Genomic DNA, 19,517 nt, shown 5'->3' with positions numbered 1-19,517 from the left:
AATATGAAATTAATTCATATAAAATAAATGCAGTATTCAAAATGTCTGAATCCAGGCTAAAATAATATCAGTTAATTTCTCTCCATTGATTACTGGGAGCGCATGTTTTTTTTCTTGTTTCTTTTAACAACCAATCAGCTCTTAGAAGAAAGCATCACACCTAGCAACGGGGTCAAGCGCACCACCTCACTAAGATAGGAGTTTCTGTCGTCTCCTCAGAATCGCTCACAGCAGCGAACTGAATCACCCTGAAGCTGAGACTCCTTGGCAGAAGGTTTTAGGCTAAGATAGGAGCTCTGAAAGACTCTGAGGAACTTTGTGAAAATGGGCCCTGGTCCTTTTGGGGCACTTTCAGGTGGAGGTATTTTATTGACAACTAAGAAGACTTGAGGCATGAACACAAATATATTTAGAAGCAGTTCATTTTAACTCGGAAATATCCAAATATAATAAATTCAAATATGAATAAACCCAATTACCCAGGATGTAAGAATCGCTCTGGTCCCAGGCCTCTCTGCTGAACCATCATGCCCTGAAAGTGCCCTCCAGCTCTGGGGTATCTGTACATGGCCATGCGTGTCTGACCGGGGGAGTAGGGCAGCTGCTGTGGCCGCTGCAGAGCTTCCATCAGATGTGGGTGAGGTCTCTGGGCAGCATAGCGTGAATCTGGGTATGGCTGGCCAGGATAAGGTGTTCCATTTCCAACTCTATGACCTTGAGACATCATATGTGGTGGTGGGACACCACCTTGTTGCATCCCTGGATGCAAGGCTCGAGGATCATACATCAATCCAGACGTTATGTGTGCAGGAGGATGCAGCTGAAGCGGCGGGACGCCTCGATGGCGGGCAGCTGCATTGTGACTGTCAAGGTCGAGGATTTCCTTCGGGCTTTCTGGTGGCTCCGAGTTGTCATTCTGAGCCTGCTTTGTTTGACCACTGCTACCTGGACCTACCTGCTCCCTGCTCTCAGTGCTACCATCCTCTGATCCTGCAGAGAGTGGTCCTACAGGACCAGGAGATAGTAAGCCAGCACCACTGGAGGCATCAGAGCCCAGCGGTGACACACTGCTCTCTTTAAGATGACCATTAGACCTTGCGCTGCCCACAGGAAGATAGGCATTAGATGGGATTGGCTGCTGAGGCCGATAAGGAGACTGCTGCCAGTCCTTGGGAGGGTACCCACCCCTGCTGAGTGTTTGTCTATGAGGCTGAGTGTAGTAGGCCTGCTGCTGGTACTGATGGGGTGGGAACATATTTCTGAGAGGTTGTGGGTGCTGTTGTACAGGTATTTGGTAGGAGTAGGTGTTCCCTCCATGCTGCTGGTATGCAGGGTGGGGACCACTGTTGTGCAGGGCGTTTGTGGGCTGGCTGTGATGAACAGATGGTGGCATGGACTTGTTCATGTTTGTCTGGTTGTATTGTGGATGTAGAGCGTTTCCCATGCCATACTGGCCAATAGCTCCATTGATCTGACTTTGGGAGTGAGGAGGCACAGGACTGTAACTGGTTGGCGGCCCTCTTTGGGCCTGCACACCCATGTTACCCACCATCAACTGGGTGGCAGCGCCCGCTCTGGCAGGCCTACTGGCTGGCTCACTGGGTCTTTGATCTTCATGCTCTGCTGGGCTGGGCTGAGCAGGTAATAATGTGGCAGGGTGACTTGGGGGCAAAGAGGTCAGAGGGGCAGGCTGCAGGGGTCCGAGCTGGGCTGCCCGAGTCATATTCTGTGAGGTCCCATGCATGGGGCTGTTCTGTACAGGACACTGCGCGGAGACTGTGTGGGTGGTTTGATGAGAAGGTGCAGCTGAATTGTGTTGCTCCGTATTGTAAGGCAGGGCAGAGCTCACTAGGTGACTTTGATTGAGGGTTATCTGTGGTTCTGAGGTGTTTGGCTGCTCTTCACTTTGCTGGTGTGCGTGTTGCTGGTTCTCTGGTGTGTGCCGAGTAGAACTTAGAGAACCAGATACATGCAGGGGCTGTAGGTTCTGTGCTTTGTGCTGTGGACTGTTCTGTGCATGCTCTGGCTGCATATGTGTGACAGTCTCAGTGGAGCTGCTGTTAGCAGCGTTGAAGTGAGTTGGAGGAGCAGCGGCACTCTGTTCATCGATCTTCTGCTTGTGGCTCTCCGATGAAGTCTGTGCTAGCTCTGGTCCAGGAGGACTTCCCTGTGATCTGTTCATGTTGGAGACTGCTGGTGTTCTGTAATGTCCTGTGGGGTTCAGAGTAGTAGTCTGCTCCTGATTGAGTGCAGAAACATGTCTTTGTGATGCAGCTTCATTAGAGATGTCTGCATTTGTTTTTTTGTCCGACACTGAACCTGATAACAGAAAACAGAAAAGTTAGCTGAACGTTGTGAGTCAAACACAGACAGACTGCAATACAAGCCCCAAACTGAGTCACACAGTCAAATATATAAAGACCCAGTTCAGACAATAACTGATTACAGTCATTCTGTATAGAACAAGTATTTGTACTCCTTGAACTTTTCCATATTTTGCCACAGTACAACCACAAACTTCCCTGTATTTTACTGGCATTTTAAGTGATAGATTAGACTGAATGTTTTGCCCATTATTCTTTGCAAAATACTTCAAGCTCAGTCAGATTGGAAGGAGAACATCTGTAAACACCATGTCTTGCCACAGATTCACAGGTGGACTTAGGTCAGGACTTTGACTACGCCATTCTAACCCATGAATCTGCTTTGATCTAAACCATCCATTGTATCTCTGGGTGGATGTTTAGGGTGGTTGTCCTGTTGGAAGGAGAACCTCCACCCAAGTCTCCAGTCTTCTGCAGCCTCCAACAGGTTTTCTTCCAGGATTGTCCTGAATTTAGCTCCATCCATCTTCCCTTCAACTCTGACCAGCTCTCCTGTCCCTGCTGAAGAAAATCATCCCCACAGCATGAAGCTGCCACCATCATGGGTTAATGTGGACTATTAGCTTTTCTCTACACAGTGTTTTGCAAGTAGGTCAAAAAGTTCAACTTTAGTCTCAACGGAGCTGAGCACCTTCTTCCACATGCTTGTTGTGTCCCTCACATAGTTTGGGAAAAAATGGCGAGCAAGACTTCTGGTTTTGTTAAAACAGTAGCTTTCTTCTTGTCATAGTTACCATGGGCCTCTCCTCACCCAAACCTGGGTGAGAAATTAGTTGGGGATGGATTTTATTTACTGATATCAGAATAAATCAGGCTGAATACAAATCATGTCATACTTTCAGATTTTTATGTGTAAAAATACTAGAATCACATATACTTTGCAATCCTGTTTATACTTACACACCACTTAGAGTTGGTCGATCAAATGAAATCTCCATAAAATACACTGAAGATTGTGGTTGCAGTATGACTAAATAAAAGTGCCAGGGGCATGAATACTTTTCAAGGCACTGAAACTCATCTGTAAAGCCGACCTGGTGTACTCATATTTTTGCAGCTTTATAGAAATGACTCAGAAGCTGTAAAAATGAACTGAACTGCTAAATATTTAATCAGCTACCTAATGTAAGGGATAATTAAAACAAATGTTCCAAGCAGTTGACAGAGAGTAGCGGATGTGCTGATTTTATGCTTTCAGAGGAACGTTGATATAGAAAAAGTTTGAGCTCTGTCTTACAGACATGTTCTTCTAAAATGGTAGAAAATAAAGGTCAGGTCTACCTTTGGGGTCCACGTCTGTCTGTTGGCAGGGCTGGCTGTCTACCCCTTTGTCTCCTGCAGGACGCAGCAGCTGAACTTCAAGGGAAGGGGGAGGTTGTCTGGAGGGGTGAGCTGGGATGCTGCCAAATCCTGATGGGGCCCCTGGCTGTTGAAAGTTGCCTATGTGCTGATGAGGGGTGCCAGCAGGGGGTCCAGAAGAGGCTGACAGCTGCTGCAGGGCCAGCATCTCTGGGCTTTCCAGCATGGAAGACAAGTGAGTCCTGCCAGTTGAGTCTGGCTGAGGCACGGGGGCCCGTGAAGACAGGGGCCCCAGGGAGCTGGCTGCAGCAGACATTTGATGCAGACCATTGGGAGGGTGTTGGGGGTAACCAGCAGCCTCCGGCCATGGCTTATGTCCCATTGGTGGGGGGATTCCACCATAACCGAAGCTGCGTTGGTTTGCAACGTTAGGGTCCTGCATGCGCATGTCATTTAGTTGATCCTGGCCCTGGTGATTCATACCAGGCCACATGTTTGATGAACCCATACCAGGAGATCTCAACCCTGGGTAGCTGGTAGTTGGTCTTTCTGGCCCTGAAAACCTGTTGGCCATTGGATGCAAGGTGTGGCCCTCTGGACGCTGGTGGGATGGATACATGCTGGCTTCAGTAGGGGGTCCGGGTTGAAGGGCCATGGGGCGCGGGCCCAAGGATGGACCATGAGTCGGACCTATGTACGGGTGCTGTTGTTGAAGCCCCCTGTTAGAGTCAGGCCCCATTGAAAACCTGGGGCTCATATGATGCCCATCAGCCATGCGACTCTAGATAATACAAAAACATTATTGAGGTTAACTGGGGAAACTGGTTTCCCTTTACATCATTGTGGTTTACTAGCAATAAAACACAAAGATTTCTCAGTTATGGACTCAAAACTTTAAATTTAAGAAATAGGCAAACAGTGTAGCCTTTAATTAGCTTTGTCTACCTGCATGTTGAAACTGTGAGGATAGGGACTGAAGTTGGGATCTCCATGTCTAGGGATATGGACTGGGTAGCCAAAGCGTGGATCCATTGGTATTCTTTGGGTGTACATCTGTGGGCCAAGCGGAGTGGGGGGACCACCTGGAAGACGTAACTGACAAGAAAACAGAGATTAGTTACTTTGTTTCTGTTATGTGGGACAGAATTGGCCTGGTGTTGTGAATGATCAGTGAAAAGCAGATCTCTGGGATTACCTGCTGTCCTGGATGGAACATGTGTTGCTGGCTTGGAGGAAGACTGTGAGGATGAGCGGGACCATTAGTCCAGTGAGGAGGAATCTGCAGTCGGGTCAGCCTGCTGTCCTCTGCTTCTGACGCTGTGCTGCCCTTGCCCTGTGGGTTTCGCTTACGCTGGACCTGCTCGGTAGCCCGGATCAAACTTTCGGGTCCTAAATGTTTACTGTTACGATTCCGTTTTTTGTCCTTACGCTCTTTGTCTTCCCGGCTGATGTGGAACTCCTCGTCTGTGTCTCCATCCTCTGATGGGAAGTGTTTCAGCAGGGCGCGGTTAAAACAACGTTCCAGAGACTCTGCCATGATGGTGTATTCTGGAAACAGACAGAAATCAACCATCAGCTGTGGACTCCATGACAACATTTCTAAAACAAACTGAACCATATGAAGCACATTTCGGTGCTGTGTGAATGTAATGTTACAGATTTCTTCTGATTTCACCTATTTTTACATGTAAATGTTTCAGAACAAACTAATTTTAAAACCAGACAAAGATAACCGGAGTGGTTTTCTAATGATTTCCTTTATTAGGAGAAGAAAAATATCTATCCACACCAACCTGGCCCTGTGTGAAAAAGTATTTACTCCCTAAACCTAATAACTGGTTGTTCCACCCTTGGCAGAAACAGCTGATAACTGGTAATGACTCTTAACATCACTGTAGAGGAATTTTGACCCAATCTGCTTTGCTGAATTGAGTTTTTCAGGATGAACAGCCTATTCAGGTTTACGCGCCTTCCATGGATTTATGTCCTGGTTTTGACTAGGCCATTTCAAAACCTTAAATTTGTTTTTGTTAGCTATTAAAGATATGGACCAATACTGCTGCAGAACCCAAGTGGGCTTGAGTTCAAAGCATCAAGATCTTCTGCTTAAAAAATAGAATTGATGTTTCCATCAATTACAGCAAGTCATCCAACTCCTGAGGAAGCAAAGGAGCCCCAGACATGACTCTACCACCACCATGTTCGACTGTAGGTATGGTGGTCTGTGGTAGTTTTCCACAAACCTTCCAGAAAGGTCCACTTTTGTCTCGTCAGTCCACAGAATATTTCCGTAAAGGTCTAGGGGGATCATCAAGATGTTTTGTGGCAAATGTGAGAAGGACCTTTGTGTTCTTTTGGGTCAGCAGTGGCTCTGGCCTTGGAACTCTCCCATGGGGGCCATCTTTTCCCAGTGTCTCTTTCTTATTGTTGAATCATGACCTCTGACTTTAACTGAGGCAGTGAGGCCTGTAGAGCTTTAGATGTTGCTCTGGGTTCTTGTTTTCCCTCCCAGATCAGCTGTTGATGAGGTCTTGGGAGTAATCCTGGTAGGCTCGCCACTGCTGGGAAGGTTCTCCACGGTTCAATGTTTCTCCATCTGTGGATAATGGTTGTCACTCTGTTTCTGGAGTCCCAATGCCTTAGAAGTGGCTTTGTAACCCTTTCTAGACTGATGATGTCCGTGACTCTGTTTGTCATCTGTTCTTGAATTTCTTTAGATCGAGGCATGATGCGTTGCTTTTTGAGATCTTTGAGCCTACTTTGTGTTGTCAGACAGGTTCTACTTAAATGATTTCTTGGTTGTGCAGCTCTGGCAGCAACCAGGCTGTGTCTGGTGAAATGTAAACCCTGTGGTTAATCAAAATTTAACATTTACTTTTTTACATAGGGTCAGGTTTGTTTGATTTTTTCTCTAAATAAACAAAAGTATTTAGGAAGTATTTACTCAGGTCTTAAAATTAGTTTGACGATCGGAAACATTTAAATGTGACATTTGTGTTGCAACAGGTTGAATACTTTTATACCTTTAACATCATCATAAAGCCGGCTCCTCAAAACACTGTCAACTGTTGTTTTTATCATCTACAGGTCCTTCTCAAAATATTAGCATATTGTGATAAAGTTCATTATTTCCCATAATGTCATGATGAAAATTTAACATTCATATATTTTAGATTCAGTCAGTGAGTCAGTCATTTTCTGCCGCTTATTCCATAGTGGGTCGTGGGGGAGCTGGTGCCTATCTCCAGCAGTCTATGGGCGAGAGGCGGGGTCACCCTGGACAGGTCGCCAGTCCATCGCAGGACAATTTAGATTCATTGCACACTAACTGAAATATTTCAGGTCTTTTATTGTCTTAATACGGATGATTTTGGCATACAGCTCATGAAAACCCAAAATTCCTATCTCACAAAATTAGTATATCATTAAAAGGGTCTCTAAACGAGCTATGAACCTAATCATCTGAATCAACGAGTTAACTCTAAACACCTGCAAAAGATTCCTGAGGCCTTTAAAACTCCCAGCCTGGTTCATCACTCAAAACCCCAATCATGGGTAAGACTGCGGACCTGACTGCTGTCCAGAAGGCCACTATTGACACCCTCAAGCAAGAGGGTAAGACACAGAAAGACATTTCTGAACGAATAGGCTGTTCCCAGAGTGCTGTATCAAGGCACCTCAGTGGGAAGTCTGTGGGAAGGAAAAAGTGTGGCAGAAAACGCTGCACAACGAGAAGAGGTGACCGGACCCTGAGGAAGATTGTGGAGAAGGGCCGATTCCAGACCTTGGGGGACCTGCGGAAGCAGTGGACTGAGTCTGGAGTAGAAACATCCAGAGCCACCGTGCACAGGCGTGTGCAGGAAATGGGCTACAGGTGCCGCATTCCCCAGACCTGGGCTACAGAGAAGCAGCACTGGACTGTTGCTCAGTGGTCCAAAGTACTTTTTTTGGATGAAAGCAAATTCTGCATGTCATTCAGAAATCAAGGTGCCAGAGTCTGGAGGAAGACTGGGGAGAAGGAAATGCCAAAATGCCAGAAGTCCAGTGTCAAGTACCCACAGTCAGTGATGGTCTGGGGTGCCGTGTCAGCTGCTGGTGTTGGTCCACTGAGTTTTATCAAGGGCAGGGTCAATGCAGCTAGCTATCAGGAGATTTTGGAGCACTTCATGCTTCCATCTGCTGAAAAGCTTTATGGAGATGAAGATTTCATTTTTCAGCACGACCTGGCACCTGCTCACAGTGCCAAAACCACTGGTAACTGGTTTACTGACCATGGTATCACTGTGCTCAATTGGCCTGCCAACTCTCCTGACCTGAACCCCATAGAGAATCTGTGGGATATTGTGAAGAGAACGTTGAGAGACTCAAGACCCAACACTCTGGATGAGCTAAAGGCCGCTATCGAAGCATCCTGGGCCTCCATAAGACCTCAGTGCCACAGGCTGATTGCCTCCATGCCACGCCGCATTGAAGCAGTCATTTCTGCAAAAGGATTCCCGACCAAGTATTGAGTGCATAACTGTACATGATTATTTGAAGGTTGACGTTTTTTGTATTAAAAACACTTTTCTTTTATTGGTCGGATGAAATATGCTAATTTTGTGAGATAGGAATTTTGGGTTTTCATGAGCTGTATGCCACAATCATCCGTATTAAGACAATAAAAGACCTGAAATATTTCAGTTAGTGTGCAATGAATCTAAAATATATGAATGTTATATTTTCATCATGACATTATGGAAAATAATGAACTTTATCACATTATGCTAATATTTTGAGAAGGACCTGTATTTATGAGACACCAAACTGGTCTAATGTTGTCACACGATCTGTCCAAGTGACCAGGTCAAAGGGCTTAGGGCCTAGGCTAACCCCTGTTTCTTCACCCTTTAGCTTCTCCTCCTGCTGACACACAACCCCCTAGGCCCTGTTAGATCTCTCCTCCCCCACCCATCCCTAGGGAGAGTATTCAGCTGGATGGATGACTCCAGACAGGGCACTTAGGGCCTGGAATGTTTCTCTGGCACTGCAGGGCCCGGGTCCCCTTGAGCACAACTCAATCACTCCCCATTAATCACTGTCAAGGCTGCCCTGGCCACAGCACCATGTCTATCCCTTTTTACTAAAGCACTCGGTCCAATAATTCTCCCCTGAGAGACTTATTGAGATTTCTTTCTCACAACAAACATGTTGAGAAACAGATTCTGATGCATTGAGTGATAACATGTATGTGTTTGTGTAACTGATAAATTACCACTGTCTTCTCCATTGTATTCAACACAGTTCTCAAACATGAGCTTCACATCAGCAACAAACTCCTCCTTGGCAACGTACTCTCCGTCACTGAGCTTCTTTTCTATGGTGGACAAGTCCATGGGAGTCTGACAGGATGGGAAATCATCAAGGTCAAATAATTCAATTCATCTAGGAATAAAAACTCTTGGATTACCTACAATATTCAGCATAAATCTATTCAAATTTGTAAATGAAACCAATGTACCTGGATGATTTCATGGTAATTCGGAGCGTAGGAGTCATCAACAGGCTCTAAGAAAGGCCAGGCGTCTTTATGAGCTTTCAGGGCTTCAAGAACTAGACAACAGAAGTTGGATTGAGTTAAACATTCAGACATCTGCAACAGACTGATATAGAGCACAAGAGGTGGACTACATCTTATGAACATACCTTTATAAAGAGCGGTGTAGTCATCGTCAATATCATAACTGTAAAGTCAAATATTTGAGATGTTGTAGGTGATTGTAGTGATTTATATACATACACAGTGACTTGAAAAACACCAAGTGCTGAACTGTGAAGTGGAAGGAAAACGATCCATGGTTTTAACATTTTCAACAATTAAAAATCTGAAACGTGTGGCATATTCAGTCCCTCCACCCATCCTGAACAGAGTCGTCTCCTGGCCAACTGTCTGAATGGCTTCTACTGCAGACATGACAAGAAGCCATTCACACCTCTAATCATCTCCTCCACATCCCATTCAGGAATAAATTCCTCCCACAAAGTAACCAACCCCCTACCTTCAGATCCTCTGCCTGCACTAAAGATCTCCGAGGAAGATGTAAACAGGCTCTTTCAGTGCATGAAAACAAAGAAAGCTGGACGACCTGATAACGTCTCCCCATCATGTCTGAAAGCCTGCGCACATCAACTTGCTCTGATCTTCACAAGGATCTTCAACAAATCACTGGAGAAATGTGAGGTCCCCTCCTGCCTCAAATGATCCACCATCATCCCGGTTCCCAAGAAACCCACCATCGTAGGATTAAATGACTACAGGCCTGTAGCCCTGACGTCTGTGGTCATGAAATCCTTTGAGTGGCTGGTGTTGAAGCACCTGAAAGACATCACAGGCCCCCTGCTGGACCTCCTGCAGTTTGCTTACCGAGCAAACAGTTTGGCAGATGATGCTGTTAACTTAGGTCTAGACTTCATCCTGCAACACCTCGACCACCCAGGGACGTACGCCAGGATCCTGTTTGTAGGCTTCAACTCGGCCTTCAACACCATCATACCAGACATCCTCCACCAGAAGCTCACCCAGTTCAACATCCCAGCCTCCACCTGTCAGTGGATCAACAGCTTCCTGACGGACCGACAGCAGCAGGTGAGACTGGGGAGCATCTTCTCCTGATCCAGATCAATAAGTACTGGTGCCCCCCAGGGGTGTGTTCTATCACCACTCCTCTTCTCTCTGTACACAAATGACTGCACCTCATCGGACTCGTCCGTGAAACTCCTGAAGTTTGCAGATGACACCACTGTCATTGGATTGATCCAGGATGGTGATGAGTCTGCATACAGACAGCAGGTGGATCAGCTGGTACACTGGTGCAGTCAGAACTACCTTGAACTCAACCCACTCAAGACTGTGGAAATGGTGGTGGATTTTCGGAGAACACCACCCCCATACACCCCCCCTCACCATCTTCAACAACACTGTATCGGCCGTAGACCACTTCAGGTTCTTAGGAACCACCATCTCTGAGGACCTGAGATGGTCTTCACACATAGACACTGTTCTAAAGAAGGTCCAGCAGAGACTGTACTTCCTGAGGCAACTCAAGAAGTTCAACCTTCCACAGGAGCTGCTGGTCATCTTCTACACTGCCATCATTCAGTCTGTCCTGTCTTCATCCATCTCAGTGTGGTTTGGATCATCCACAAAACAGGACAGGTCCAGACTGCAACAAATAATCAGGACTGCAGAGAGAATAATCAGAGCTGACCTTCCCTCCATCCAGGACTTATACAGGTCTAGGGTCAAGAAAAGAGCTGCTAACATCTCTGCAGACCCCACACACCCTGCACATAAACTGTTCAGAGTTTTACCTTCAGGTGGCGCTACAGAGCACTGTTCACTAAAACCAGCCGCCACAGAGACAGTTTCTTCCTCCAGGCTGTTTCTCTGATGAACATTCAATAGAGTACAAAACAACAGCATACAGATGTTGTAAATGCACCTTTTTATTAGATATGTGTATATTGTACATTGTAAATATTTATATTCTGTAATGCAAAAATAAAACAAAAGGGCAAAGTGTACCGGAGTCAAATTCCTTGTTTGTATGAACGAACTTAATAAAGCTGATTCTGATTGTAGCTGAGATGGGTTGACTTAAAGCTCAGTCAGACTGGAAGGAGAGCAACTGTGAACATCCAATTCAAATCTAGCCACAGATGCTCAGTTGGATTTCGGTCTGGACTTTGACTGGGCCATTCTAACAAACTAATATGCTACGTTCTAAACAACAAGCATCCCTGCGTCAACACGCCAGCACAGCACCGTCCTGCCATCCCTGGATTACTGGACTCCGACGCCCCAGATCTAAACCGTTGCAGCTCTGGTACGTTTTGGGTCGTTGTTTTACTGGAAGGTGAACTTCCATCCCAATCTCAAGTCCCCGCTGAATAAAGCATGCCCACATCTTTATGCTTCCACCACCATGTGGTTGCTGTTTTCAGGGCTATGTCCAGTGATGGTTTTCCACCAGTTTTCTGCATGTAGGCCTGAAAGTTAAACTTTAGTCTTTTCTGACCAGAGCACCTTCTTCAACATGTTTGATGTCTCCTACATTAGTTGTGGCAAACTGGAGAAGTGAATCCTTCTGGCTTTCCTTCAACAATCCACCCTTCCATATAGGTCAGAGTGCCCAATTATTAGTTGTCCTGTCAACCGATTCTCACACCTGAGCTGAGGATCTCTGCAGCTCCCCCAGAGTTACCATTGTCCTCGTTGGCTGCTTCTCTGATTAATCCTCTCCCTGCCCAGCCTGTCAGTTAAATTGGACATCCATGTCTTGGTGGGGCTGCAGGTGGTCCGTCCTCTCTCCATGTTCAGATTATGGACTGAACCGAGCTCTGGGAGATGTTCACAGCTTGGGATATTGTTTTAGAACCTAACCCTGCTTTAATCTTAACCAGAACCTTCTCCCTGATCTGTCTGCTATGTTCCTTGGTCTTCGTTGATGTTCTCTAACGAACCTCTGAGGCCAGAAACAGAACAGACGGATTTAAAATGAGATTAAATCACACACAGGGGTTTGACCTCTGAAGGGCAGCTAGCTCCACAGGGTTTTATTATGGGGTATCACAGTAAAAACAGCTGAATACAAATGCACACCAGAAGGTATTTGTGAAACATTTTGAAATCCCTGTATCCTTTTTCTTCCACTTAACAATTACCTGTCACTTGTGATATCTTATCAATCGAAGTCTCTATTTAACACATTAAGGTTTGTAGTTGTAACATGACAAAACGTGAAAAAGTTCCAGGGGTATGGATACTTTTGCACTAATCTGTAAATATAATAAATTGGATTCTCACAATTCTTTGTTCTTTCGTGTTCTTCTGACGGGAGAAGGTGGCTCCAGATTCAGAAGCTCAGGAGGAAGGTCTTTTCCTTGAGACAGCAACCGGGCCTTCTCCTCGCGCATCTTCCGCCTCTTTGCTCGCTCTGAGAGAAAGCAATGAACAGTGTTCAGTGAGATCCTCAATGATTGAAACATCCACCAGAAAACAGGCATCTCTAGTGGCTTTAGGAAACACCAAGTTATTGGTTTCAGGCTTTCAAGTTCAAGGTGAAACTGTCCTTGCAGTCTCTTTGAGGATGTCAGCATGGCCAATGGAAAGCAGACCTTGACTATCAGAGACACCAGCAGCTCAAATGAGCAAAAATAAAATAGTTCATATGTCTCTTTTCCAGTCCAGATGATGAAAAGAGAAGAAGAGAGAGAACATATGCAACACTGCTTTAGCTTCCAACATGAAAGGCAGAGTGGTCTGCCAGACCCCCTGCTGGGTGGATTAAATATGTCTGAGGGAGAATATCTACACATGAGGTCCACAGAGTGTAGGCCAGATCATGCTGCTTATCTATAATAACATTACAGAAGCACAATAAGTAGTTCATCAGGCCTTAAAAGATGTCCTCAGAAGGAGTTAAAAAGAGAAGAGATTCTGATCCCTCTCACTCGGTGTACTGTTCATAAATCACACAGCTTCAGGTGTCATATCTGCTCTCTGGGAACAAACACAGAGAAAGAGATGTGAAGGAGTACGTGTGAGGGATCCATCAACATCCATAAATAAAGCTTCACACCTGCGGCTGGCAGTTCACTGATGACAAAATAACATGTTTCACAATTAGCACCAAACCCAGTGTTTATTTAATAAACTCAATTGTGTATCAGTCTGACGGCTGCAGATCCAGCTTCGTGATTACACACATGGAAAAAGATCTTTAGACAAACAGACCCAGCTGCTCTGTATCTGTGCTCCATTCATTCAAGCAGTCATGCATCTTACCCTCCACAGCTTTGATCTTCTCTAACTTCTCCCTCTGTTGTTCTTCCTGCAGGAGCCGCTCCTCTTCCCGACGCTGCTCAGCCAGCAGAACCTGCCTGTCCAGTTCTTCATCTTTCCTCCTCTCCTCCTCCGATCTGGCCTTCTGATTGTCCTGGGTGAATAAACATGAGTGTTTTACTCTACTCTTCACTCAAGCAGTGTGCTGTGCCAGGAAAAACGGAGAGGGCACTTTATAATTCATTATAAACATCTGAACAACTCACCTCTTTTTCATGCTTAATGGGATTTTCAGAGAACCACTGTGATGTCCGGACTGGGGCTGGATCCAGTAACTTCTGTTTCTGCTCTCGCTCCTAAAAAAAAAAAAAAAAGAAAATCTAGTTCTGTTTCTAAAACCTGAGCAGAACATTTTTAGGTGCATCGGTTATATGTTAACATGATCTTTATTAATTCATATAAAAGTGTTGGGGATGACAGCAGATCTACCTGCATTAGTTAGAAACCAGCACATCTACAGGCCTGAAGGTGTTGTGGAGCATTAAGGGTCACTTCTGCTGCCCCCCTCGATCTCAAACCTCTCCCCAAGAGAAACAGTAATGTTTGGTAAAGATAGATAGACGACCTTAAGAACATGACTTCATTAAACTCATGGAAAAGTAGCCTTTGGAGTTTCAGGAGTAAAGAACCTTCCTAACCAGTAATGGACTGGTTTCCAGCTTCAAGGTGAACCACGGTTTTAAAAAGCAACAGTTTCAAAAGCCACAGTTAAAACTAGAGTTTAAACTTTACTGAGATACCAGAGAAACCATCAGCATAAGCAGAGCTTTCTCCAGCTCTACAAGACAGATGAGAGAAAGAACCCTCTCCCCAACCTGTTTCTGGATTGGATCGGTAACTCATAAACCTTTTCCTGATAACGTCAGCCGTTTGAAAAGTTACACAGTGAAACTACAGGGGCTCCACTTAACCTTATAGTAACGCTGTTTTGAGTTACAAATAAGCTATGAGCAACATCTCTGTAAAGCAGCTGACTGCAGGCTGGCCACCTTCAATGGCAGAACATGGTCACGCGTACAGTTGGAGGTGAGGCTCTTCCCCGCTGAGCTGTTTATTGTGTGACACCGTGTATGAAGTTGTAAAAATCGAGCTCTGCACAGACATGTCCAGTGGACGTCCAGCTCGAGTACGTTTGTGGAGTCAAGTATGTACTGCCATCAAGGCCTTTTCGTACATTAAAAGAACTGAGAAATCTGTTCTTTTACTTGAGGCCACACAAACAAGAAGAAAGTTCTTGCTGGTAAAGATATTTCATTTTTCATCAGAACTAAAGTGCAAAACTCCCTGGAAGTCCTCATTGGTCTCTCCCACTGCAGCGGATCCTACTTGATACTTCTTGGGAAACACATGAAATTTATTCTCAAAATATGGGTCAAGAACATGCTGCAAGAACTCCCAAACCAGGCTGCAAGATCATAATATTGTGTTTTTGTTACTGCAGTCCCAGTACGGAGAACAAACTTAACAGAGTATGTGTTGTGCTTGATTTTGTTAAAACTCTCGGTGTGATTTAATGAAGAAGCAAAGAAATGATAATATTCTGCACAATAAGTAAGTTTACTTAAAACCTGCACCTAAATGTAGCAAGAAGGGAGTTTACTAAACCTAATCTGCTGCAGGTATGAGTAATTTCAAGATAACTGAATCAAAATCAAACTACTAAAGATAAAAACATGACCTGTAATGATCTGTGTGTATTTGTTTCAGCAGGAGGAATTAACAGATTCCTCTCTTCGTCTTGATGCAGCTGTACAACATTATTGTTCCTGGCTTTTTTCTCTCTGTCTGCAGGTTTTTGTTGTTCTCTGTGTTTGTTTCCAGAGCCTCGGGGCAGACAACTGAGTAAGATAAACCTGGTTCTGTTGGAGGTACTGTCCTGTTAAAAAGTTTTTCCTGCCCACTGTTGCTTGCTGCCCTGTGCTTGCTCAGGATGTGAGATTAAACCGAAGAGTCGATACATTTTCTAATTTATTGAATGAAATTGTTCTCATCATAACTGTTTGAATAAAAACTGAAAGGAATAAATTGGAGTGAATATAAACGAATACACATTTGAATTAAACCTGGTCCTTTTGAATTGGTGCTAAACAGTAAACTGAATTCAGCTGAACTGATTTGGATAACTATGAATTCAATCAATTAGGTGTGTGTGTGTGTGTGTGTGTGAATACACATGTATATTCATATTGTTGGAAAAGAAAAAAAGGAGAAGGGTAGGAAGAGCGGTCTCTTTAATTCTGACTCAGTTTAATCAGAAACACCGAGTCCCTAGCATTTACTTTTCCACCCCAGACCTCCAGGATAACCCCCAGACTCTCCAACACACATAAGAAATATCGCCTCAGGTGATTCCACAGAAAGGGTTGATAGAATCCTGAAGCCCAACAGAGCTGTCAGTCCAGAGGCCCGGTTCTGCCTCAAGGTGAGCTCCTGCTGGCTGTCAGTACCCCATTAAATAGATGCTGACAGCAGCCCGAGTCATGTGGAGCGAGAGACCTCAGGAGAAATGCTCAAACTGGATTTGGAAAACTCACACAACCCACCAACGTAACAGGAGACTTTTAAAGGAAGCCTTACTTTACATCCAACTTGGAAATAAAGAGAACAGCTGATATAACCAGATAGGAGCCACTTAGACTCTATCTGGAGACCCTGGTGTCTATCAGTTAACTGGTGCTGTAATTTAGAGATGAGAAGTATTTAAAATAATCCAATTTTAAAACCAGAAAATTTAAAATATAGAAATCCACATTTTTGGAGTGAATTCAAATTAAGAGACATTTGTACAGATTTGCTTCTTGTTGACTTAGTTATCAGATTCCATTCCTGTAAGATTGATATTTAACCAAAGGTTTCTAATAATGATGCAAACCCAAAACTACATCCATCGGTTGTACAGCAGCCGCTGCTACAGAGGACCGCCACAATGCTGCTATAGTGCCATGTTAATAAATGAGCACTGAGCGAGTACAATACCTGAGTGACATCACTGTTTGCTTCAAGCTGCATGAAGGGTTCTTCCCCTGACTGGTGCTAATGATGGAGAAACGTTCAAGGGGTTTCTATAGCAACAGTCAGTGCTGGTGATCCATCACGGTACTGAACTGATTTCTGTAATCTGTTTTAATCTGTAAAGATTAAAGCTGGGACAGGTAAACCAAGTGTCTGAACTCACAAGCTGAGGGGAGACGAAATATCCCTAAACAGACCTGTTAGTCCGGACTGTAATAAACACAACATGAGGATTTTAGCTCTTCAATGTTCTTCAGGACCTTTCAAGTTTTAACACAATTCATTTGAATTTAAATGTCTGAAAGCTTTAAAGGTGTGTGTATATATATACAGAAGAAACAATAAAGGAAACCAGGAAAGATTGCTGCAGTCAGCTGGTCTTGGTGTTATATGATCACCTGAACTGAACACGGTTGTATTATTATTATTGAAGTATATGTAGCAATATGTGAAATGAACTTGACTGATCTGAACTGAATTTGTATTGGATCAATGTGTCTTGTAAAGAGTCTTGTGAAATGTTGTTATATAATTAAAAAAGCCCCAATATTCCTCCCAGCATATTTAGATTCAGTTCACTTCTATAGTGACTGTCCTCACAGATATGAGCATCTCACACAGAAAACAGCAAAATAATGATCATGCAAATAAAAATCAGCTTCCAAGCTGGTAATGTGCAGATTTGTATTAAAAGGAACAAACCATGAGTAAATGCAACTTTAAAACAACATAATTGTAACCTGACTAAACCACATTATAAATGCTGCAAGGAGAAAGGTGCCGATGTGTTTTCAGGTCTGACCTTGTGCTCGATCATGCTGCTGATCTCAGGCAGGAAGTTGTGGCTGATGACGCGGTAAAGGTGGCGGTCCTGTGGGGAGGTTTTGTCCTTGATGCTTTCGGCCAGCTTGATCCACTGTTCCTCTGTATCACACACCAGGGACCAAGTACCTCGCCTACGAGCTGGCAGAAGCACACCAGAGAGTCATTGGAGTACTGATTGTACGGTAAACAAGCTGAGGCAGATGAGTGCAAACAGACTCAAGTGCTCTGATCTCTATACAGTCGTCCTAGAAACCCCTGATACCGTTAGATATGGATTACCTGTGCTTGGAGGAACATCGTCCAGCCCTTTTTCTGTCTTCACTTCTGTTTCTTCACTGTCCTCTTCACTGAGCAGAATAAAGTATGGAGATAAATAAACCTAAAATCTACTAACATTTACTGCATATATTAAAGACATAGGACAAGTACAGCTCAATAAATGAGAATATTGTCAAAAAATTTATTTTCTAGTAATTCAATTTCAAAAGTCAAACTCATTCTATAGATGCATCATGCTGCTTTTTTTCCAAGCATTTTTTCTGGTTATGGCTAATGGGGGCCAACTTTTACCTTCAGGTGGCACTACAGAGCACTATTTGTTAAAGTCAAATTCCTTGTTTGTATGCACAAACCTGGACAATAATGATGATTCTGTTTAAAGCTATGAAGACCCAAATTTTAGCTTCTCAGAAGCTTACAATATTACATCCTCCATCCATTGTCTATTTATCTCCAGCGGTCATTAGGGAAATGTGGAGTACACCCTGGACCGGTCATCAGTCAATCACAGGGCAACATAGAGATGCACAGGGCAAACAGGCATGCACACACATGCACTATTTAGAAAGCAATTAACCTAACATGCATGTTTCCTATTGTTTTGGACAATACCTCGAAAAACCCATGCAAGCACAGGGAGAACATGCAGACTCCATGAACAAACACCCCAGACAGGGAACCTAGGATCTTCTTGCTGCAAGGTAAAGGTGCAACCAACTGCACCACCTTGCAACCCAATATTGCATGAAACAAAAAAGCATTATTAATACAGAAATATTATGTTGTGGGCTACACAGTCATAGGGAGAACTGCTAATGTGACAGTCACTGACATCCTCCGGAGGTTGGAGAAGCCATAAAAGGTTATTGTTTAAGACTCTGGCTCAATAGAAGGTTGAGTGGAAGGAAAAAGTGTGGAGTTTTATTCAGGAGTTTGGTGAAGAGCCACAAAAGACCAACAGCAGCTGGAATCATTGCTTCAAGATCCACACAGATGTATCAAGAACATGGGCTACTAATGTCCCATTCTTCGTGTCAAGCCACTCCTGAACCAGAGACGCCAGGAGTGTCTTACCTGGACCAACTAGAGAAAGAACTGGAATATGGTCCAAAGTCCTCTTCTCAGATGAAAGTAAAGATTTTACATTTTATTTGGAAATTCTGGTCCCGGAGTTTGGAGGAAGACTAAAAGAGGCCGAGAATTCAAGCAACATGAAGTTCAGTGTGAAGTTTCCACAGTCAGTGATGCTTTTAGGAGCCATGTCATATGCTGGTGTTGGTTCTATCAGGTCCAAAGTCAGAGCAACCTTCTACCAGGACATTTTAAAGCACTTCAAGTTTCCTTCTGCTGACCACCTTTATGGAGATGCTGATTTTATGTTCCTGCAGGACCTTGTACCAGCCCACAATAATAAAAGGTACTAATACCTGCTTTAATCACCATGGTAACACCAGTAAACTGCCCTCACCCTTTACTCTTCAGACAATCTAGGGGTTTTTGTCAACAGGAAGATGAGAGACACCAGGACCAACAATGCAGAGGTGAAGTTCTGCAATTCAAGCAACTTAGGCATCCGGAACACTTCAGCAGAACCAGAGGCTGATCTCTTCCTTGCTGCATTAATGCTAAAGGAGTCTGGACCAACAACTGGGTGCAGCTTCTGTTAAGTACATGGACAAACTGTTCAGTAGGTCCACATTTCTGGACTAAAACCATTTTTATTGGTCTTATGTGATTTTGAAATTTTATGAAACTGAACCCTGAATTCTGGGTTTTAATCAGCTGTAAACCAGTCTAAAATAAATGTTTGAAATCAGCCAATCTGTGTGTGGTGA

General features: G+C 44.2%; 1 protein-coding gene across 1 annotated transcript in view; it reads right to left on the bottom strand.

Annotated features, from left to right (window-relative positions):
• Nucleotides 1-19,517, bottom strand: part of LOC124856004 (cat eye syndrome critical region protein 2 homolog) — a 57,191-nt gene that overhangs the window by 3,116 nt on the left and 34,558 nt on the right. The window contains exons 6-17 of the mRNA XM_047346190.1: nucleotides 17,683-17,750; nucleotides 17,381-17,541; nucleotides 13,773-13,862; nucleotides 13,510-13,660; nucleotides 12,529-12,658; nucleotides 9,369-9,406; nucleotides 9,184-9,275; nucleotides 8,938-9,064; nucleotides 4,879-5,231; nucleotides 4,629-4,778; nucleotides 3,666-4,464; nucleotides 480-2,319 (exon numbers count right to left, since the gene is read on the bottom strand). Of these exons, the coding sequence (XP_047202146.1) occupies nucleotides 480-2,319; nucleotides 3,666-4,464; nucleotides 4,629-4,778; nucleotides 4,879-5,231; nucleotides 8,938-9,064; nucleotides 9,184-9,275; nucleotides 9,369-9,406; nucleotides 12,529-12,658; nucleotides 13,510-13,660; nucleotides 13,773-13,862; nucleotides 17,381-17,541; nucleotides 17,683-17,750 (3,999 nt within the window). The remainder of the gene's footprint in view (nucleotides 1-479; nucleotides 2,320-3,665; nucleotides 4,465-4,628; nucleotides 4,779-4,878; nucleotides 5,232-8,937; nucleotides 9,065-9,183; nucleotides 9,276-9,368; nucleotides 9,407-12,528; nucleotides 12,659-13,509; nucleotides 13,661-13,772; nucleotides 13,863-17,380; nucleotides 17,542-17,682; nucleotides 17,751-19,517) is intronic.

The sequence above is a fragment of the Girardinichthys multiradiatus genome, chromosome 2 (assembly GCF_021462225.1).
Source record: "Girardinichthys multiradiatus isolate DD_20200921_A chromosome 2, DD_fGirMul_XY1, whole genome shotgun sequence".
Taxonomy (NCBI): domain Eukaryota; kingdom Metazoa; phylum Chordata; class Actinopteri; order Cyprinodontiformes; family Goodeidae; genus Girardinichthys; species Girardinichthys multiradiatus.
This window is presented reverse-complemented; position numbering and strand designations above follow the sequence as displayed.